At 45.4% G+C, this 16,766-nt stretch overlaps 4 protein-coding genes across 4 annotated transcripts; 1 reads left to right on the top strand and 3 right to left on the bottom strand.

The window, feature by feature from the left end:
- Positions 1–2,595: 2,595 nt before the first annotated feature.
- Positions 2,596–4,074, bottom strand: FSST1_001243 (uncharacterized protein; the record flags this gene model as incomplete). Its single annotated transcript, XM_083226546.1, has 1 exon — positions 2,596–4,074. One exon carries the CDS (start codon positions 4,072–4,074, stop codon positions 2,596–2,598), a length of 1,479 nt encoding a protein of 492 aa, XP_083091425.1.
- Positions 4,075–11,396: 7,322 nt separating this feature from the next.
- Positions 11,397–12,978, top strand: FSST1_001242 (uncharacterized protein; the record flags this gene model as incomplete). Its single annotated transcript, XM_083226534.1, has 2 exons — positions 11,397–11,826; positions 11,894–12,978. 2 exons carry the CDS (start codon positions 11,397–11,399, stop codon positions 12,976–12,978), a joined length of 1,515 nt encoding a protein of 504 aa, XP_083091424.1.
- A 750-nt stretch (positions 12,979–13,728) lies between these two features.
- FSST1_001241 (sugar O-acetyltransferase) lies at positions 13,729–14,479 on the bottom strand (the record flags this gene model as incomplete). Its single annotated transcript, XM_083226523.1, has 2 exons — positions 13,729–14,326; positions 14,379–14,479. The coding sequence occupies 2 exons, from the start codon at positions 14,477–14,479 to the stop codon at positions 13,729–13,731; spliced, it is 699 nt and encodes a 232-aa protein (XP_083091423.1).
- Positions 14,480–14,696: 217 nt separating this feature from the next.
- Positions 14,697–16,605, bottom strand: FSST1_001240 (transcription factor domain-containing protein; the record flags this gene model as incomplete). Its single annotated transcript, XM_083226512.1, has 6 exons — positions 14,697–14,744; positions 14,802–15,438; positions 15,485–15,618; positions 15,669–15,976; positions 16,027–16,458; positions 16,554–16,605. The coding sequence occupies 6 exons, from the start codon at positions 16,603–16,605 to the stop codon at positions 14,697–14,699; spliced, it is 1,611 nt and encodes a 536-aa protein (XP_083091422.1).
- Positions 16,606–16,766: the final 161 nt, after the last annotated feature.

Here is a 16,766-nt window from a genome sequence, read left to right as displayed (position 1 = left end):
TTCAAGCTGGGATAGGAAAGGCAGATGGCTTGCTGTAAGATGGAACTTTCCTCCTCATACGTTATGTCGATTAAAATCGTTGTCACCGGATCAATATGTATGTGCCAAGGTGGAAGTATCACTTTATAGTTCAAGACATGCAGGAGTAATCAGCCATTGAGCACAGTATAAATGACATTGAGAGCTGCAAAAGAAGAACTGAAACACCCAATAGACAACTGATAGACCAGTAGTGGCGTTGATCTCTCTCAGACCGCCTGTTTAGAATTATCAGAAATGAGACATTCTATCAAGTAAAGGCAGCTTATGCAAAGAAACAGGTTTCGTTGAAAGTTTTGCAACATTATTCCAACTAGCCTTCAGTTGGTGCATGGAGTATGCCTCAGTTGACGATGTATTTCCCCAATGAAAGAAGGTCCGTCCACATGCATAGCGTGCCAGCTCGATGACACGTATGTAATAGCATCATTGAACAAGCTAACCTTCGCAATGATGTAGGTACACCACTTGCTAGCCTTCACTAAGCTCTTCATTCCTTCTGAACGTAGGATAGTCCTCAGTCAGTCTCTCCCGACCTTTATGGAAGTAGAATAGATGAAGTTGTAAAATTACCAGTTCCATTCAACCCGCCGTAAGCTAGAAACTTCGCACATTACTGTGCCTCCAAGACTAGAATCCAGAGATAGGCTCCCATTCCTCCTTCCAACGAGGCAAATTTACCTCGATCCATCGCTTACACGTCCCTTCTTCCACCTCGAGAGCCACAAGGGTTGAAAGATCCCTCAAATCCCAGCCTTTCCGATGACAGCGAATGCGAGGATATACTGCCTTCGTGCTATATTCTGGAACTTGATCGAGCCGGAATCGTACATGGTATTGTAACAGTTCCTTTGCAGACGCAGAAGCTGCCTCTAATCTGCAAAATATTTTCCCATGACATCTTTCTCCCTTCATGGTACTCTCTAGAGGCCCGACGTAGTAGAACAAGGATGCCAAGAGCCGTCTCGCTACCCTCTCCAGGTGTTCAGGTGCCGTTTTGTATACTTTGTCGTAATATATCATTTTCGTACCTTTGCAAAGGTACGCCTCACAATCTTCGAGAAGGGAATCCATTTTTCCGACATCATCCATCTCGACGCGCTGTTCCAAACCAACATTGAGACGGTGGCAGTTATGTCTAAGTCGACGGTCTGTAACAGATATACTTCTGAAACCTTTCCAAGCCTCGTGGCAGCTAGTTGCGCTTTGGATGATTCCCAGACCAGTCTCTATTCGCATCAGGTAGCCTCTAGGAATGTACCTCTTGAGTGATTTCAGCTTAGAATTGTGCTTTGTCTTCATCTTTCCTGACTTGGGGTCAATGACCATTCCAGTACCAATTGATAAGACAATATCAGGAGGAAAGGCACCAGGCCAGATTTTCTCAACTTCGGAATAGGCTAAAGATACTGGGTTGTTGTGCATAACAGCTCCATCAATGTATGATCGTTTTGTTTCGGGGTGGACGAAGGGTTGGAAGAATGTCGGCGCTGCAGATGTCGCTCTCGCCCTGTGAATAGTCTAATATTAATTGATACGATATTGTCGAAGAGATAACTAACGCTTCCCAGATTTGAAATCTTTTGACTGTTGATCTTACCTGCATCGGTATCTGCTCTTGGGTTCCTGGAATAATTGGCAATTGACTTTGCCTGGTTTCGTCCCTGCAAACAAGAAACAACGCCAACCTTTACCCAATCCTTTCGCTATTCCTTGACCTAGAGTTGTTTCTCCGATCCCAAGATGTACCGAACAGATTTGAGCTACCAAAAGAGTCTTGTAGTGACTGTTCTATGCCCTCGCTCATATAGAGGAAATCATAGAACGGCTGCGCAATGGCTTTGATGAAGGAGTTTCCGAGTCCCAATCGAGACGTGAAAGTTTGATAAAACTCCATGAGATATAAGGATAAGATTGACGACATCGATTGTGCCCCATGGTTATTTAGTCTGACAAATCATGTTCTTTCGTAATCTACTGCGATATTCGATCTGATACTTTGAGTTGTTCAGCTGCTCATGCAAACGCCAACCTTTTCAACTTGAAAGGTATATAGTGGGCGGGGCGATGGTTTGTCTAGCTTATAGAGTTATCGCTTCTGGTGATACTGGGTTGCAGTCTATCTCATTCTAATTCGTTCAAGTTATAGTGGCCCCCGCGGTACTTTATTCATGTTTCGAATCAGGCTCTCGCTCTCTGAATTCACTCTTGGCAACCATCATCGAATCATAGATATTATCTAACCTCTTTCATATCAGTCTAGTCAGGTATTCGCTCTAGATAGAATTTAAGAAAAGAATCTACAAAAATTCCATGACCCAGACTCGGTATATGTACGTATAGGACGGCAAGTACATAATAGGCAATGGGAGAAATTGAAAATGAACAAATAAATTGTCAAGGCTATGCTATGTTCGCTTGGTGGTATATGCTTAGTCTATAAGTTGTGGGAAAAAAAACGCCCAAAGAAATCTCAGCTCATGACTCATGTGAATCCTATCCTGTTTAGAGCTCACTGTCGCCCCATCATTTCGTAAAATTGGAAGGACGATCGCCTTACAATGCAGAGTTGTCTCCGCAGCTGAAAGTACCGTTGACATTGTCGCCAGTAGCGAAAATCTCGAGCATCTCAGTCAATGAGGCCCAGAGACCAGCACCGTTGAGGAAGAAGGCAAAGAGGATGATGCCGACGTTGAGAGCGAAGAAAGCAATGTTCTTTCCGCCCTTGAAGTGAGTACCCTTGCGGGAGACGATGTAAAAGACACCACTCATTCCGAAAGAGAACCAGGCGTAGGTGGTGGCGGACTGAATTGAGACGATAGAGTCGAAAATGGGGATGGCGTTGGCCAGGATAAAGGCAATGATCCAGAAGATGGTGGTGCAAATCATCCAGGCGGCCCAAGATCGGATGCTGTTGGAGGTGATTTCGTGAGTGGCCTTCATCTGCTTCATGCAGACAATGAACATATACTTGACACCGACGTGACCGTTGGCAAGGGCACCAGTCAAGATAGCGGGAAGGACAACACCATAAGCAGCCTTGGCGTAGATGTGAGGAGCTGAGCCAAGAGCAGGTGAAGTTGTGTACTCGCCGGCGAGGCAGTAAATACCGGTGGCGAGCATAGTGTAGAAAGAGGTAGTAAGAAAGATCAACCAGGTGAGAGAGAAGGGGAAATCCTTCTTGGGGTCCTTCATCTCAGCCATGTATGATACGTATGAGTGGTTACCAGCATAGGCGAAAACAATCTTAAGAACAGCATTGAAGATATCGCGGAATCCAGGATTGTTGAACGCCTTGATGGTGGGCTTCCAGTCTTCAGGGGCCTTGACGGGGTCGGCGAAACCAAGACTGACCATGACGATAAGAACGGCTCCGACAAGGCTGATGACGGTAGGAGGACCGCTGCGAGAGATGAACTTGACAGTACGAGGCACGCATAGAACGAACGAGATGACAGCAGCGACAGCCATGAAGCCGACGGTGCAGATGGCATGCTCCGTCATGGTGTTGAAAGCAATTGAGATGGTGACAATGGCAGAAGAGCAGAACATGATGACCTGGATGAGAAATCCAATGGCTACGATGACTTGCCATGTTCGACCTCCGGCAGCCTTGGCAAGGTCAATGATGTGCACACACTGAGGATGCAAGATCGAGTAGCGGTATAGTTCGAAGCCAGTGTACCAGGCCAAGAGGGCAGAGCCGAAGAGAGTGATGAGGGCGGGGACGAGACCGAGGGTCGCAAAAGCGCTTGGAAGACCGAGGGCACCGATACCGAATTGGTTGGTGAGAAGAGCAAAGATTGTACCCCAGCGGGTCATGGTCCTGTAGCTTTTTCCATCCTCACCCTCGAAGATGTTGCCGATCTCATCGCTTGTCTCGCCCTTGGGGACTTCGCCGTCTGAGCCGGATGCCGAGTCGTGCTCGTACTTGGGGAGAGAATTTGAGTCTGAATGGTCCATCTTGAGAGGTTGTTGTTTTCCTTTTTCGGACTCGCTGGCGAGATTTGTTGTGGTTTCTGATGTGGCTGCCATTGTGATTGTTGGTTGTGGTGGTGTGAATGGAAAAGAGGCCGGGATCTGAGGAATTCTTGTCAGTACAAATTGTCCGAGCGAGATCTTTTTCAAGTGTGTAGAATAAATATAGACTGGGCAAAACTTGATGAAGTCATATGCAACTATGAAGTAGAGGGTATATGGGTATCTGTAAAAAGTGGTTCTTTATGATCAAGGCTTGAAGGGTTTCCCCGTGCATACGTATGCGTTGTTGTTCGACATGTCGTCGTGCATGCAGAGCCGAAGAGCTAAGAAAACAGGGTTTAGGGGAGGGGACATGCTGTAGGTACTTACATCGAAGGGCTCAAAGAAGTCTGATCACACGAAGATGAGAAATGATCTGGATGTACTCTAACAAGAAAATCACAATCGCTGTTTGTATGAGTGATGAAAAGGAAGGGAGTATGAGAGGGGAGATAGGAAGAAGAGTAGAGTCAAACAAGAACCGTCAGAAACGGGATGGGGACAGATGGGCTGGGTCTAAATAGCTCAACAGTTTAGAGATCTGACGCAGGAAACGCCGAGAGCTTTTTTCCAACATCTGGAACGTTGGCTAGGTTAGACTAAAGGTACAGGCATAGCCTCACTTTGATCCCTTACTGCAAGAAGGATCGGTCCCCCATGGGGCAGAACAAGGGCAGTGGAGCATCGAGAATGAGTGATGTCGATGTTGATGTCTGCGTCTCCTTGAGGCTGAGAGCTACGTCATAGAGACAGAACAACGCTAGTCAAAGAATGGACTGTACTCGATTCAGGAGACGAGACCCGGTCATGCCGTGCGGGAATTTGTCGTGTGTGTTGGTTGGAAAGAAGAGGATTAAGGGTCGTTGCCAAGCTCTGAATAGCGTCATGTCATGGTGGAAACGCCAAGAACGGAGACTGAAGTAAAAGTGGATATTGGTGGTGGAAAACAGGAGTAAAATACTGGGTCGACAAAGACGTTTATTACGCATCGACTTTTACGGTACCTGGAAAGGGAAAAAACAAGGGTTTATCTCAAGCAAGTCTGTGTTTCAGTACTCTGTAATGACATGTCTAGTACCAGAGTACCAAATAACAACGGTCGAGGTTGTGATAAACTTCCCTCCTTTACGGACAAAAGAAGAACCTCGAGAGCCGCTAGCGTGATGTGATGCAGGGAACGCTATTATCGGGAAGAGACCGATCCCAGCACATTCTCGGCACCTCGTTCTTGTTTAGTTACTCCGAGACACGGGAACTGAATTTGTCTTTTGGACACATCTTATTGGTGCGCGCAACGTTCTTTTGGTCGCGGTTAGAAACTGTGCCTCCTCAGTTTTGCCCAAATACGGATGAGATACGTACCCTCTCTACTGTAATTTACCGTAGAGTTTAATAGCCATGGCAAAAGGTGAGCACGGGCAACAGACGGACGGGACAGAATAGGATAGACCGCCTTTGCCGCCGCCTCATTTTTCTTTTTCTACCTACGGACCAGTGTTGCATCCTGAGAGCATCAGGGCATATCGTTGTCTGACTGTGACAAATTGCTTCAATTCTTATTCGCCACAGATCAATGTAGTAGAACAAAAGCTCCATTACTGGCCGAGACTACTTGATGCTCGAGATTGTCTAGAACTCGGTTGGGAAAATAAAATAGAAGCATGACCTTGTTGTGGGTATCATCAAATGGGACTCAATGGGACTGCGGATGCCAAATAGACCAATATCAGAATCAGAAGGGCAAATCAACAAGTAACATGATAGTCTAGACGCGCTCAACTGAGGGTCAGTCAAAAAAATAATGCCGCGGATAGTAGGAAAAAACTGGTTCTGGATTGTTGAGTACGAATGGGTCTGTCTACACGTCAACGTCTGGAACTTGTCGATAGGCAAGTTTGACCGAAGTGTCTGTGATCAGATGTCAGTGATCAAGTGGCGGGTAATCGTTCTCCTATTTTCTCTACGTACCTGCTTACGGATACTTCCGTAATAAACTCTATGCTGATCAGGGAAACACGGACTTATGCCTTGTCTTATCATGGTTTCGCTTAAATCTTGACGAAACAAGTAGGAGGGCAATATCTGGTAGACACAAATGTTCAGACACTTTGACCCAGCAAATAAGGAGCCCTTTTTCTATACTAGCTCTTCCCGTCTCCCAATTTGCCGCCCAGCCGCGGCAGTGCCGAGAGGACGAACAGAAGCTGTTGGAACGGAATTAGACTGACTCGTACACCGTAGCCCAGTACGGAAAAGCGCCGCACAGCATGACCGCCTCTTAGAAAGTGGATCGACAGTGAAGAAAAAACTTGCCAAGGAGTCGTTGTTGGAATTGGTAAACATTGAATGGGTCGATTTCTCGGCCAATATAGCTGTAGACATGAGTGGGTATTTCTGTCTCGTCCATCTTCGCTAACAAGCCTCAAATTCTTTCTCTTTGATGAGCTCATTTGCCGTGGCGTGGTCTCACATTACGTTATGGCAATCCGACACTCAGGTTTTTCTACTGAAACATCCTGTTTTTGTCATTAAGTTTAGCTTTTAGTCTTTGCTCATCAAGATGAGCAGCTGGTGAGACTGGCTAATCTTTTACAGACAGCGATGCTTACTCGTAACATTTGCTTCTGGGTTTATGCGCAGAGCAGATCATATCTGTCTGATATCTTCACTGCCGTTCAACACCAGTATATACTATCTATGGACGTATTCCACTATTTTATGGATATTTTGATCAATATTGCATGGGTTCAATCCACTGTACCCCAGATTGAATATGCACGCTATGTACAATGGTTACTCTTTTCGGAATAGAAGCATTTTGGTGGATATATTGCGGCTATAGCAACCCAATGTAGTATGCAAAAAATGCCAGTTCGATCCGTGAAGTTAACACCACAGTGGACAGAAATGATCCACGCTATCAACACCACAAAGTGATGGCGATAATTCTATCAACATATGTATTTCGTCGCAGAGCTTTAATTTCGATGCAATTTTGCGATCCATCTCATTGGAAGAATGCAATACAAGCAGAAATGATGGATGTATTTTGGTTTCAGGTTGACTCCTACGGCAGCTTGCTCTACGCATTGTTTGGTCAAATTAAGCATAAGAAACTCATACCAATCATACTATTTACACAGCTATCATTTCCTCAGGGTTCATTTTGACAAGCATGGTCCTTGACTACATGGCATGGTACCTGCCTATTGTGTACTATGCGCCTGAAATTGAAAACATGCCTCGATGTCACCGTGTCTGACCAGAATGCTGAACACATTGTCTCCATCAGACGTCAGGCAGTGCCTCCCCTCAGACCATGTTACGGGTTACCCAATGGGCTGGTTTGCTTTCTCAGGGTCCTTTTCTGTTGGTCATTTGTTACTGACAGACCCAGTCCAGGCTGTCATGCTGATCACAACAGTGAAATATGTCTCACCAGCATTCGCCTATACATGGATACGCTCAAGGATTCCATGAGGCGAAAGGAGATAAGGCTGCACGTGCTTGAGGCATTTAAAATCGCGATTATGAGTATCCCGGTCACGTTTGCTCAGATGCAAGTGGGTTAGACAGACCGAGGCGAGACGCAGCTTTTTGTCAATATGCAAAAGACGGAGATATACTCCGCCACATCTTCGATCTCGACTTTCGGTATTCGGGGTTAATCGTGCACCTTGCCTTCCTGCCTTCCCCATGGTTTTAGATTGCCAAGATGTATAGAAGAACTCGGGTAAAGTTTCTAGCCAAGACGATCGACATGATTTGACGGAAAGATAAGCATAGGATTGGTTTTAGGTTGGACTTGGCGTCTAGTGGAAGTGGACCTCAGCTGGATGCGGAGGAGGAGTGTGTTTGATCAGCTCTTGTTCGGGGCAGCTCTGGCAGCGAGGTCACTGGACTAGGTAGTTGGGTAGTAAAACTATAGACTCCGTTTGGGCATAGATATCAGGCGTTGCGATCGACAGCCTCTTGGAAATATATGACAGCGGGTTGAAACTGACAAAAGGTGGGGTTAATACCAGATACTACATAGGCATTATATATCATTAAAACAGGTTTTCAAAGGTGCTATGGGGTATACTGCGTAACGAATACCAGCAGCTTATCTTTTCGTTGTCAATATTAGTTATGTTATGGCGATAACACTTTGAAAGTCTATATTGATCACTGTAGGGGACCTTGAGCATGCTACGATGTCAGACGTAGCATGATAAGCCGTGGCGAAAAGCCTCAAGAAACAGGAAAGATATATTTAATCATTTCGGCAAAAAGACCAAGCTGTTCAGGGTCATTGCAAAGATGGTAAGAGTAAGTCAATAACAACGTCTTCCGTGATTGATTTGTAGTAAAATATTTCGTGTGAAGATCCTATCACATCGCTTTGAAGACTGGCTTCCTCTCTGCCACTATCGCCCTGAGTTACTACAGTGTTTTGTGAAACTCATGTGCGGCTCTAGAAGTCCCTTCTGTCAGATTTCAATCACCAAACGTAGTTTACTCCTGCCACCGGCGAATCTTTTTAGCGATCTCCCTCACGTTTATGGCTTCCATCTCTGGTAGTCATCAGACTGATCTGGATATTGATATACCGTTTGAAGCCTCCAACGTCCCTGTCTCTTTGCGCAGTCATGGTCTTGCTTTGACAAAAGGTTCTCTCCCACAATACTCTCACGACAGTGTCAATGGGGATATCGCCATGCTCTTACCGTCGCCAGTGACTGTGTTCCTGCAGGATCTTTCTATTTTATCATGGTGAAATGGTGGGTGGAACCTACTCTACAACATTTTGTGATCTGGCCTCTTACTTTTCGCAGGTTTAGTTCCAGTAATTGTAATTCCATCGACGTAAAGCATCTTTGAAATCTCAGTGCCAGCTTTAGAAGATATCTTAGGTCGTTTTGAGCGCGACAATAACTTCTGGGATCAACTTTCCTGTCCTGTCTTGTTCTTACCCAGTATGAAGTTAGGGATTGCTAGAGGCATTCGCAAATCGGCTTCAATCTCTGTGTGTAAAGCGAGTCGCTCTGGTTGATCAAGAAAGGGTTCGGCCAAGTTCTTTAATTCGGGGTCCCTGCTTCTCCCCCACGACAGGCACTTTACTGGTAAAGCTTCTACCAGATACCATTTCCCTTAGCTGTGAGATAATGGTGGCAGTCGCTGGAAGTATATTCTAGTTGTGGTCTTGCTGGGAGACAACGAAGACGACCGGTCTATGGTTACAAATTATCCTACGGAAACCTTAGAATGCAGACTCAATAAAAGTCTGTCCACATGGGATGGGCTTATTCCACAGAAACTGTAACTTTACGTACTTCCCGTTCAATGTTTGAGCTAGATACTTCAGTTTAAACCTTTTTAATCCTTTCAGAGAATGTAAATTTCTTTTATAGAATAAATGCAAAGCTATGAACGCAAAGCTTCCCATTTATCTGTGCTGTAAAAACAACATATCTCATAAGTCAGATTGCAGTCTGCGAAACAACGTGAACTCTGTTATTTGAGTTGTTGCAATGCCCCACGCTTTGTATGCTCCAAGAACGAGGTCCCTATCATGTGCCGTCTCTGCTTTCATCAAGACTCTTCCCAGTGAAGTACCCTACACTTGTGTAGCCCCTGCGACTTGGAACAGGCTTTGTTGGGATACACGGAGAAAAAGGCGATAGGGAGGAAGTCTCGCAAAGACCCGAATACAATTGTCGCTGCTTCCATAAGTGGAATTCTCATCAAGCGAGCAACAGAATGAAAATGGATAATGCTGAAGTAGAAAGGATTATGTGATGGAATCATTGCTGGAATATCCAGGCCTCAAAGACCTGTTTTCGGGACGTTGTCAAGTAACAGCTGAGGAATAGCTTCTGCTACCCGAGTTTTGCGATCCTTATTTTGAGTTTACAGATCTGAATTTACATCAATATCGACGGTAGTTTAAGTTCATTTTCATTCAAACTACAGATAAATGCGCGCAAAGAACAAAATCACTTCTCTGTCTAAAGCATATTAAATAATTCTTAACTTTAAGAAACCTTTCTTCATCCTAGAAGAAGAACATATAAAGACAAGATGATGGAGCTTTTCTGTCTTCCTTTAACTTCCTCATCAACACACACAAGACTTCCCTCTCGTTCGTCTTCGCAAACGACTCTAATATCAGCTAACTACCACCCACAACCATACTTCACCCTCCTATCAACATGTGTTTTGGAGGAAGCAGCAGCCGGAAAGGAGGTGCCCGCAAGGCCAAACGCGTCAAAGGGAAATCTTTTTCCGCCGTCGGCTATACCGACTGTAAAGAAGGCCCTAAGCCCAAATTCTCCTACCAAATCCCCTCGTCCGACCCACGGTATGTATACCAGTCTCTTGAAAGTTGATGAAAAGGCAATAACTGATCTTATTTGTAGTGAGGCTCGTCGAGCCGCCAACTGCCGATATTGGGGCCCCTTGTCCCGGGAGTAGCAACCAAATACCAGGCACAACCCCCCTGAAGCGGAGAAATCGCCCGAGGAGAGCTTTTCTAGTAAAATCTTATCCCCTTACCCCAATACCCTACGGAAAACCAAAGAGGGCTTTCTTGGCTCGATTTGCATCTTGGCGGAAGCTCTGATATTCTTTACTGCGCTGCTTGTGTTTATGTCCTAGTAAGGATAAGGTGTCAGTCGTTATTTGAGAGACTTGAAAGTTCAGAGTATCCTTTTAAACAGAAGAACTAATCACTGTTATCAATTATTTTTTGTTCTCGTGAAACTGTGTGGAGTTTATCTATATGCTCGTCTCTGCATACATTCTCGTAGTCGTGATGGATAACCATCAAGTAAATCTAAGAGCCGCATTGACTCTATGATTGGGCTTGATCCCTTTTTTCCAGCAAGAAACAAAGGGCCACTGTCAATGTCCATCTAATCACCACTTTCTGATGATTGATAATGTCGGTGCCGAAGCGGCGATAGTCAACTCTATTTCCGAGCCCAACATCCTCCGACGGAAGAGCAAAAGTTTATTACCAATCATCAAATGACTTTTAGGAATAGCTCCTAGCCTGACCTACAAGCTAACGCCCGTTTCACGGCTGATCACCCGAAATAGCGAGCGTCGATCGCTACCGTCGTACTTGTTTGTCGGCATTTTCTTTGTTCGCGTAAATGGCGAAATCTCCGTGGACTCCACGGGACCATAGACTGTGTGTGTAGCTTCAGGTAGATTGTCGTATTAATCGTAATGGTAACGCCATAGCGTCATTGATTGTGTATATAACCAGCCTGCATATCCTTCTTCTGTGCACTTTCAAATCTCGTTTCACTACACAATTCATCTCTACTCAAAACATACAAGTTGTCAAAATGCCATCCTCTTCCATGCGTAACGGTTCTTTGTCCCGCCGTCTGCTACTGAAAGGTGGCACAGTCCTCATACACGACGATCAAGACAACGTACAAGCTCTAGAAAGAGACATTCTCATTGAGAGCAACCAAATCATCAAGATAGCCTCAAAGATTGAGGATGTCGCCGATGCAGAGTTGATCGAGTGTGACTCAAAGATCATCTCGCCTGGTTTTGTCGACACACATCACCATCTTTGGCAAACCCAACTCAAAGGAAGGCACGCCGATGAGCTTCTTCTCGACTACATGGCCTCAGGTAACTTGCAGTCGTCTAATTACACCAAAGAAGACATTTACTGGGGTCAACTTGGGGGATGTCTTGAGGCGATCAATGCTGGTACTACAACTGTGCTTGACCACTCTCATGTAAACACCTTTGAAGGTGCTGGTACGTGAATCCTATGGGCTGCTGTGATGATAGTGGTACCAAAGTACTAACTTTTCTTGTTCGTCAGCATCAACTGCCATTTCAGCCACTGTGTCATCAGGTCTTCGCAGCGTTTATGGGTACTGCCCGACTGCTCGTGTTGCTTCATGGTCACCGTTCGAAATGAATCGGGAAATGATTGCATCATGGACTCTTCCAGAAATACGAAAGCTCGGAGCTAATGCTCCTTTTGGAGACGGTCGAGTGACCATGGGCCTGGCTTTTGACCTATGGTTCTTGCCTGAACAGGTTGTTCAAGAACTCTTTCAAACAGCCCGAGAGGCTGGTATCAATTTGGCGACTACCCACGCTGTTCGTAACCACCAGTTGAGCATGGGTGATGTTATACAGCAGATCAAAAGCCAAGGTTTGTTGGACGATCGAATGCTATTCAGTCACGCAAATGGGTACCCTGCCGAAAGTATCCAAGCTGTAGTAGACGCTGGAGCACACATCAGCAGTACACCTTCAACAGAAATGCAAATGGCGCTAGGGACTCCAATCTGTCTTGATGGCGATTATCCTATGGCTCAAGCACAGTCAAGTCTAGGTATCGACTGTCACAGTAACCAGGCTTCGAGCATTGTCTACGAGATGAGACTTGGTTTGCAAGCTTCCCGGGCTAACCACAACCAGAAGCTTATCAATCAGGAATTGGCCCCTCGACACATCTCCAAGACGGTACAGGAGGTATTCAACCTCGGTACAATCCAGGGTGCCAGAGCGATAGGGATGCAAAGCCAGCTCGGTAGCATTGCTGAAGGGAAACTGGCTGACCTAGTCATCTTTGACGCCAACACACCTGAGCTGCTATGTGCTGCGGAGCAAGACCCATTGGCCGCTATCGTTTTGCACAGTAGCATCGGCAACGTTGATGCCGTTATTATAGACGGAATCGTGAGGAAGCGCGGGGGCAAGCTGGTTGATGTGAAAGTCGACGAGGATATGCAAGATGTTGCAGGCAAATCTTCCCTTGCCTGGAATGATGTGGCAAAAGCAATGAGAAAGTCTAGAATGGAGATTCTCGAGAGGGAGAAGAAACAGAACTTTGCAGAGTTGAAGCAGGGTGTCATGCGTAACCTTTTCGTGGATGAGTCAAAGCTGCGAGACTAGGGGACTGACTGAGCGATGAGTAACTAACACAAATCAAATTAGATTATATAACTGGACCGCGGCTCGAGATTTTGCATGTTGTACTAAGCCTGTGGTGTCAGTGTTTTGGATAGTGGCAAAGGATTGAAAACTCGTGTTCCATAATGCAAGATTTCACCCAAATACAGCTCATAAATGGACCAAAAAATGAACATGAATGTTCAAAGGCTACTTGCATTCTAACAAGATAGAAGATAAAATATTGTTTTTTTTTTCTACGAATTGACAAAAAGAGGGAATATATAGCTAAAAGACATACAACACCGGGGATTCGCTGGTCGTCACCGACCCAACTACTAATCCAGCGCTTCGCAGCTTATCTATGGGAGAGCGGACGGGATCCCGAGCTTTCTGCGAGCTGTGGTCGTATGTGGAAGAATGAATTATGATTAGGTACTATATCCCTCATGTACCAAATTGAAGGGTTTTGGCCTGGCACGCCATCACGCTTGATGTAACACCCATTGGTCATAACAGCAGAGATATTTACCTGCGTAACCCTGATCACTAGCATATAAAGAGAGTTTTGAACGAGAGTTAAGAGAAAGCAATAGCGAACTAAACGGTGCTTTAAAGAAATTGAAACGTAGCTAACTAAAACCTGGGGAGGCGGAGGCACCAGGGATCGTAACATGACGAGTTTACAAATAAAGACTATTTGTACTCTAACTCGATATTATTTCTAGGTTGTTAGTCTAAACTCCTGTTTATTTATCCACTGGTAGTCCCGTTTTGCTCAACATCTTCCTCGAATGCGCCCAACTCTTGAACTTTTCTAACGACCCTCGCTGGCGATCCCAAAGCAACACTCCACGCAGGAATATCCCTAGTAACAATAGATCCTGCTCCAATAGTACATCCATTCCCAATCGTGACACCTGGTAAGATAGTAACACCGCCTCCAATCCAGCAGTCGTCACCAATAGTAATGGGGTAAGCATATTCGATATTGGCTCTTCGACTAGCAACCTCGGCCTCATGAGTTGCTGTTGAAATCATAACATTAGGTCCAATCATAACTCTATCGCCGATTGAAACAATTGCAGAGTCCAAGACTGTCAGATTGAAGTTGGCGTAGAATCTCTTGCCGACAGACATGTTGGGTCCATAGTCAACTCTAAAGGGGGGCTCGATAAAGACTTCATCGTCTGCTACATGCCCAAGGAAAGACTTGAGCATCTCGGCTCTTCTTTTAGTGATAGTTTCAATGTTGAAGTCGTCGCCTGTAGGGAACCAAGTGTTGTATTCATTCATGGCCTTTCGAGCAGCCAGACGAGAATTTGTGAGTTTCGGAATAAGTGAGTCGTAACTAAATCTCTGTTAATTATATGTGCATGAGATCAACGTATTCTTTGACGCACAGCATGCCCGAGATCATCCTTTCATATTGTTCGCAGTGGGGAACATTTGCCAGCTTGGAGGCCTTCTCCAGCTCGACTTGGTTCTTCTCTTGAGCCGCCATTGTTTATAATCAACTTGACAGCTTGAAGGGTAATTAATATACTGTGGGACTGAAGGTTCTTTAGTCCGTAATGAGAACAATGAAATAATCGTGATCCCTTTTATTTGAGTCTTCCCAGTACCAAGCATCAATGATTCCGAGACCAACCGAATGGGGTAATTAATTCTTTGAGTCAGCATCTCCGACTCCGACTCCGATAATGTGGGACGTCGGCTTGTTAGAAAAATAGGTAAGCATGCTGTGACTGCAAAAGCTCAGAGCAAGTCTGTAAGCAATCGGATTTAGTAATAAATCTCCATAAAAAAAGATCAATCAGACTTACGTATTCCATCCAAGGAACATTGGACCAGCCATGGGGATTCGTCCGCCGCTCCTCCCATACTTTGGTAAGAACTTCCGTCATTGCTGGGTGCCGAAAACCCGTAGACCGTTTAATGTTGTCAATACATAGGTTGGCATAGTGCATTTGATGCGGTGAACAAGTATCGGCGCCAGCCAAGAAGAGCGGGAAGAGAAGGCGTTTATAAAAGGCGCTGTCTGAGGGCATGATGGCACAGATATCGAGAATTGTCGTGACAGATGCTTTGATTCGGGGGTCATCGCACGAAACTGCGAAAGTATCGGGGAAACGCATGATTCGCAGGAGGCAGGCATGACGATATGCCTCGGCCAGCTGTCGCCATTCTCGGTGAGCTGTGGGATAAACGGCTTGTTCAGGATCCCAGCCTCTTAGAAACTTCTCAGCGCTATCAAGCAATTTCTTGAATTGCTGAAGTGTAAGGTCGCCCGCAAAATATGATTTACCACCTTCGAGAACTTGACCTATCTTGAAAAAGATAACTGGCGGGCAGCCAACCAATGTGTGGAGACTAAGGCTTCCATGATCTCGTACACATTCTCTCACGTCTTCAGAATACGAGAGTTTCTCGGCACCACTGAAGCCTCGGAGCATGTCGAGCCTACGGATGTCAGCCAGTTCGTTAAAAGTCTTTACAGCAACCTTACCAAGATAGCGCGGATATGAGAAATATTCCTGCCTTGGAGCGTGTCGAGATATCGTCGTCGCATGCCATCCGTTTACAGAGGAACGATATCCCAGTAAGATGAGCGCCATGAGTAGAGACACCAGATTCGCAGATCTAGGCCAGTGTCAGTGAATATGTCGCGTCAGAAGTATGATATAGCTCACATCATGCATTACTAGTAATAGTACCATAGCCAGGAGATATTCCTCCTCGATACGTGTAAGCGTAGAGGTTTCTTCTTGAAGCAACAAAGCCGCAACTGATCTTATAGCAGACAGTCTATATCCGAGAGAAGCGGTGATTAAATCTTGATCATTGCAGTTCCCAGTGTTGTACATGTGGCATAATGCGAGTCCAAGTAAAGCGTGAAGGATACCCTGATGCTTATGTGCAAGTGGAAGAACATGTTCCCGGAACGGATTGGTCAAGCCGGTTACATGTATGGCCAGGTGCTCGCTTAGAATCTGATCAACTGAGGCAGGCTTTAGCAAAAGATGAGTAGCGAGTCTGGAAGAGTCTTACAGTAGTAGAGTATGTACTGATTCGCAATAATATCACTGTCGAGATCAATATCACCTGCAGCTATCGGAATAGAGTCAAGTTGCGCAATTGACAACTGCGGAGGCGATTCAACAGGAGTCAAAGCAAAAATTGGCGAAAGGAGTGAGGTATCCGAAACATCAAGAAGCGCCTGCTGAGGATTGAAAATTGGGAAGTTTGCATCAGGTGACTCGGCCGAGAGCAAAGACTCTTGAGGCGATTGTCGGACTTTGATAGAGTCCTGGATATTTGCATTGTCTTCTGATTCGCCAGAGACTATTGTCAAGCTATTTTGAAATTGGAATTTCGGGGGATAGCCGTCGCACTGAAGTCCCTTGGTGCGGCATCTATCGCAGATGGGTCGTTTGCGATCGCATTTCCGACATTTCTTGCGGCATGTACCACAAGCAGGATCTATTAGCAAATTCAGTATAGATTCACCAGATAGACTGTATAGCACAATATGTTGCAGATATCGAACCAAACTGACTGAATGAGTGGCTGTCTACCTTTTCTCCGAGCTGTTGGATGGGTCGACAGAGGCTTATTGAGGCGGGTCATGCTGCTGCTTGTATTACCAAATACGGTTTAGGATGTCGAATAATAAAACCATCAAAACGGTATGAGTCTCAATTTATGTCGAAAGAGAAAAGGCTTGGGAAGGTCGGTCAGTCTTTTACAGGGTTTCTGGTTATGTCCGATTGCCGATTTACTAAAGCCGA

The sequence above is a fragment of the Fusarium sambucinum genome, chromosome IV (assembly GCF_050947815.1).
Source record: "Fusarium sambucinum isolate potato_lamoka chromosome IV, whole genome shotgun sequence".
Lineage (NCBI taxonomy): Eukaryota > Fungi > Ascomycota > Sordariomycetes > Hypocreales > Nectriaceae > Fusarium > Fusarium sambucinum.
The sequence above is the reverse complement of the archived record's forward strand: the minus strand, read 5'-3'. Positions and strand labels throughout refer to the sequence as shown.